Below are 3,209 nucleotides of genomic sequence, written 5' to 3' on the forward strand. Positions count from 1 at the left end.
ATATTATATTTATATTGAATAAAGATTTTCCTTCTTTTCCCTCCTCAATCGAATGGTGGTAACCTGAACATTCTTGAATAGTCTATCCATTTGTATGATTGAAGACCTTAATAAACTCCAAAATAATGCAATTTCACCTAGCGAATGATGTCAAAATGAAATGATTGACGTAATCACGATATACTCAAAACTCAATTGTGGCTTTTTTAAAATTGGCTGCGGACAGTTATAGCATGAGCTAAGTCTATGAATTGGCATTATATTTTATATATAGAATAGAGAGCCAAAAAAATGCTATTTCTTTAGAGTTTTATTAATCTCATGTTAAAGGAGATAAGTTATCTCATATCATAGAGACAAATTTGTGGGATCCACCATCTGAAAAATAAAAAGAAAAAAATGGCACAATTATAAGAATGTGTAAAAAAAAAGTTATTACATGTAACATAAGAGTAGTTTATAAGAGTAATTTTTCCCATTTATTTAATGGAATTATGGTAACTATTCAATTAAAAAATTTGGTGGCTCTGACTTGTGCTAAAAAGTTGAGTGGCTCCGTATGATACGCCATGCACCTGTGCGTTTTATAATTTCTTTTTTAATCATGCATGCAAGTACCGGTTGGTGGCCAAACAAGGAGAGAGACGACGATGACACATAGTGATGCAAATCATCATTAACTAATCTACCAAATAAAATTAATATTAAAACTTATTAGGTTTAAAAAATGGTTACTACTAACTATCAGGTGCGCAAACAAGTCATAAGTGATTAACTACTAGTAATTGGGTTGCAATGATTAAGCTCAAAGGTGAAAAACAAAGACTAATAGATTATATAAAACATAGACTAATAATACTCAGTACTAATTATATCGAAATTATAAACCATAGTTCCTATAATAAGTTTATACAGTCTCAGACTCGCAGCTAATTAATTTTTATATATATCATATAATTGACATAATCTTCTTTGTCATAACCTAAATAATATCTTTAATCCTTGTTCAGTAATTCCATGGGGAATCATTGTTCTCAGGCCCTGCAGAAGAGGATGAATGTTCTTGATTCCCATAGAACCTGTGAAACATCTCATTGTTGTATATCAAAGAGGAGACATCATCAGCATCAAAGCCTCTTCCCTGAGAAAACTGGTTTTGATTAGCAACTGATGCATTGTTTTCCATCAGCATTCTCAGCATGGACTGTTCCTGAGGCAGAAAATAACCCGGGTACTGTGAATTTCCAATTGGTTGTGCAATCTGTGTGAGTTGGTTGGCAAAAGGGGAAACATCAAAGGGTCTTGAAGAAGATGAAAAGTTCAAGATAGGAGTTTCCATGCTAACAATTTCATCTTGTGTGTTCTGATCCACAGTTTGATTTGGATTGGAGAAGCAGGTCACCTGAGACAATTCACCAGTAGTAGTGTCGTATGGTGAAGAATCCATCAATGAAGGCAATTGGAACCTCTCAAAATTTGGAGGAACATGCATTTTCTTTCCACTAGGAGTCTTCTCAAAGACTCTGCATATAGCCCATTCACCCTGTAAAAAAGGGTAAACAAACAAACAACATGTCAAAAAAAAAACAAAAAAAACAAAAACCTTATTTAACAAATGTTTCACATTGAGTCAGAGTAAAAAAGAAAAAAAAAACAGAACACAAAAACTCAATATACCTTTCCAGATTTGGTTAGATAAAATTGAGAATATATCCCATCCAATCTGTATTCATGCATGACCCAGTTTGACTTTTCACCTCTTGGAGCTCTTCCCTTATAGAAAACCAAGGTTTTCCTCATCCCAATCAGTTCTTCTTCAATGACTATTTCCTTGTCTTTGCCTGTGGCCTTCCAGTAACCACCTTCAGTGGCCCTATTTGTTCTTAGACCAGTTGGGTATTTTCTGTCTCTCACACAGAAAAAGTACCATTCTGTTTCACCCATTTTAGCCAACCCTTTAAAACAGAAAGAAAAAAAAAAAAATATTATTTAAGAGAAGAAAACAACATGAAAGTTAGACAACAAGAGAATCAAAACCAATGGAAATGATGAACCCCAAAAAAAACCCACCAGGTAAATCCTGTGGTTCACACTTGTTCATATCAACTTCAGCAATTGGTACAGCACAGAAGCTGTTGTCAGCAACCTTCTTGATGAGGTAGCACTTTATGAGTTCTTCATCTGTTGGATGAAATCGAAAACCAGGTGGCAAGTCAAGCTGTTGATCTTCCTTTCTTGGTCTGAAAACGTTCTCCATTGATTCCATCCTACACCAAAATCCATGTCTCATCAAAGAAGCAAGTGAAGAACAGAACAGGAAATAAAAAACACATTAATTTCAGTTTGTATGTTCAGACAAAGAACACCGTCAATTCTCAAACATTTGATGCCTGAATTGAAGCGAAAAGAAAAAACAAGAAAGGGAACAAACCCGCCAAAGATTGAAACACTTTAGTGTTGTTAGGAGAAAGTAAAGATTTTGGGTTTTGGGGTGGTTACAGATTTTTGTGCATATGTAGCGGAAAAGCAGAGGAGGGAAGAGGATGAATGAACTGAGAAGGTTTGTTTAGAGGAATTTGATGAAGATGCTGTTAAGAAATGAGTGTGTTGTGAAAAGGTTGAACTCCTTAAATACTGGTTTTTAGGTACACAGAATCGTGGCACAAAAGGTAACTGACTAGGTTTCAATGTATCATGTTTTTTTGTTGTGTGTTGCATATGTGCATGGTTGTGTATGTCAAAATTATGAAATAAATTAACAATAATAATACTGTACTCTTTTTTGATATAATAAAAAATTAAACCACGATTATTTAACTTCGAGCATGTTACATGACAATGTTGCACTAAGTAGTTACATACATCCCCTCAATTCATTAATATTTTTTTCTTCTAAAGTAGTCCTATCTTTCTTTAATTTCAATTATTTTAGACCTAAGAGATTCAATTTGAAGTAATTTCTTTGGATGCAAATATGGAGAATTATTTTTGAATTTGGCTTGTTATATAAAATTAATGACTACTAATAAACCAAGAATTACTGGATGTTGATGGAGTAAGAAAATTTTCTTAATTTGTACCACTTAGAGTATGCCAATTTAATTATATAGATTATTATTAACTTTTACTTTTTTATATTTTTAATGCTATAACTTTCGTAAGCGGTGAAAGATGAGAGTTGCAACGTTACTTATGTGTGTGAATTGATC

At 33.3% G+C, this 3,209-nt stretch overlaps 1 protein-coding gene across 1 annotated transcript; it reads right to left on the bottom strand.

The window, feature by feature from the left end:
• Positions 1-1,006: 1,006 nt before the first annotated feature.
• Positions 1,007-2,266, bottom strand: LOC133295810 (NAC domain-containing protein 100-like). Its single transcript, XM_061494670.1, has 3 exons — positions 2,071-2,266; positions 1,678-1,955; positions 1,007-1,543 (listed from the first exon to the last, which is right to left on the bottom strand). The coding sequence occupies exons 1-3, from the start codon at positions 2,264-2,266 to the stop codon at positions 1,007-1,009; spliced, it is 1,011 nt and encodes a 336-aa protein (XP_061350654.1).
• Between the last annotated feature and the right edge of the window lie 943 nt (positions 2,267-3,209).

This window comes from Gastrolobium bilobum, unplaced genomic scaffold, assembly GCF_033153095.1.
Source record: "Gastrolobium bilobum isolate Gb01-03AN ecotype WA unplaced genomic scaffold, APGP_CSIRO_Gbil_v1 utg19851, whole genome shotgun sequence".
NCBI lineage: Eukaryota > Viridiplantae > Streptophyta > Magnoliopsida > Fabales > Fabaceae > Gastrolobium > Gastrolobium bilobum.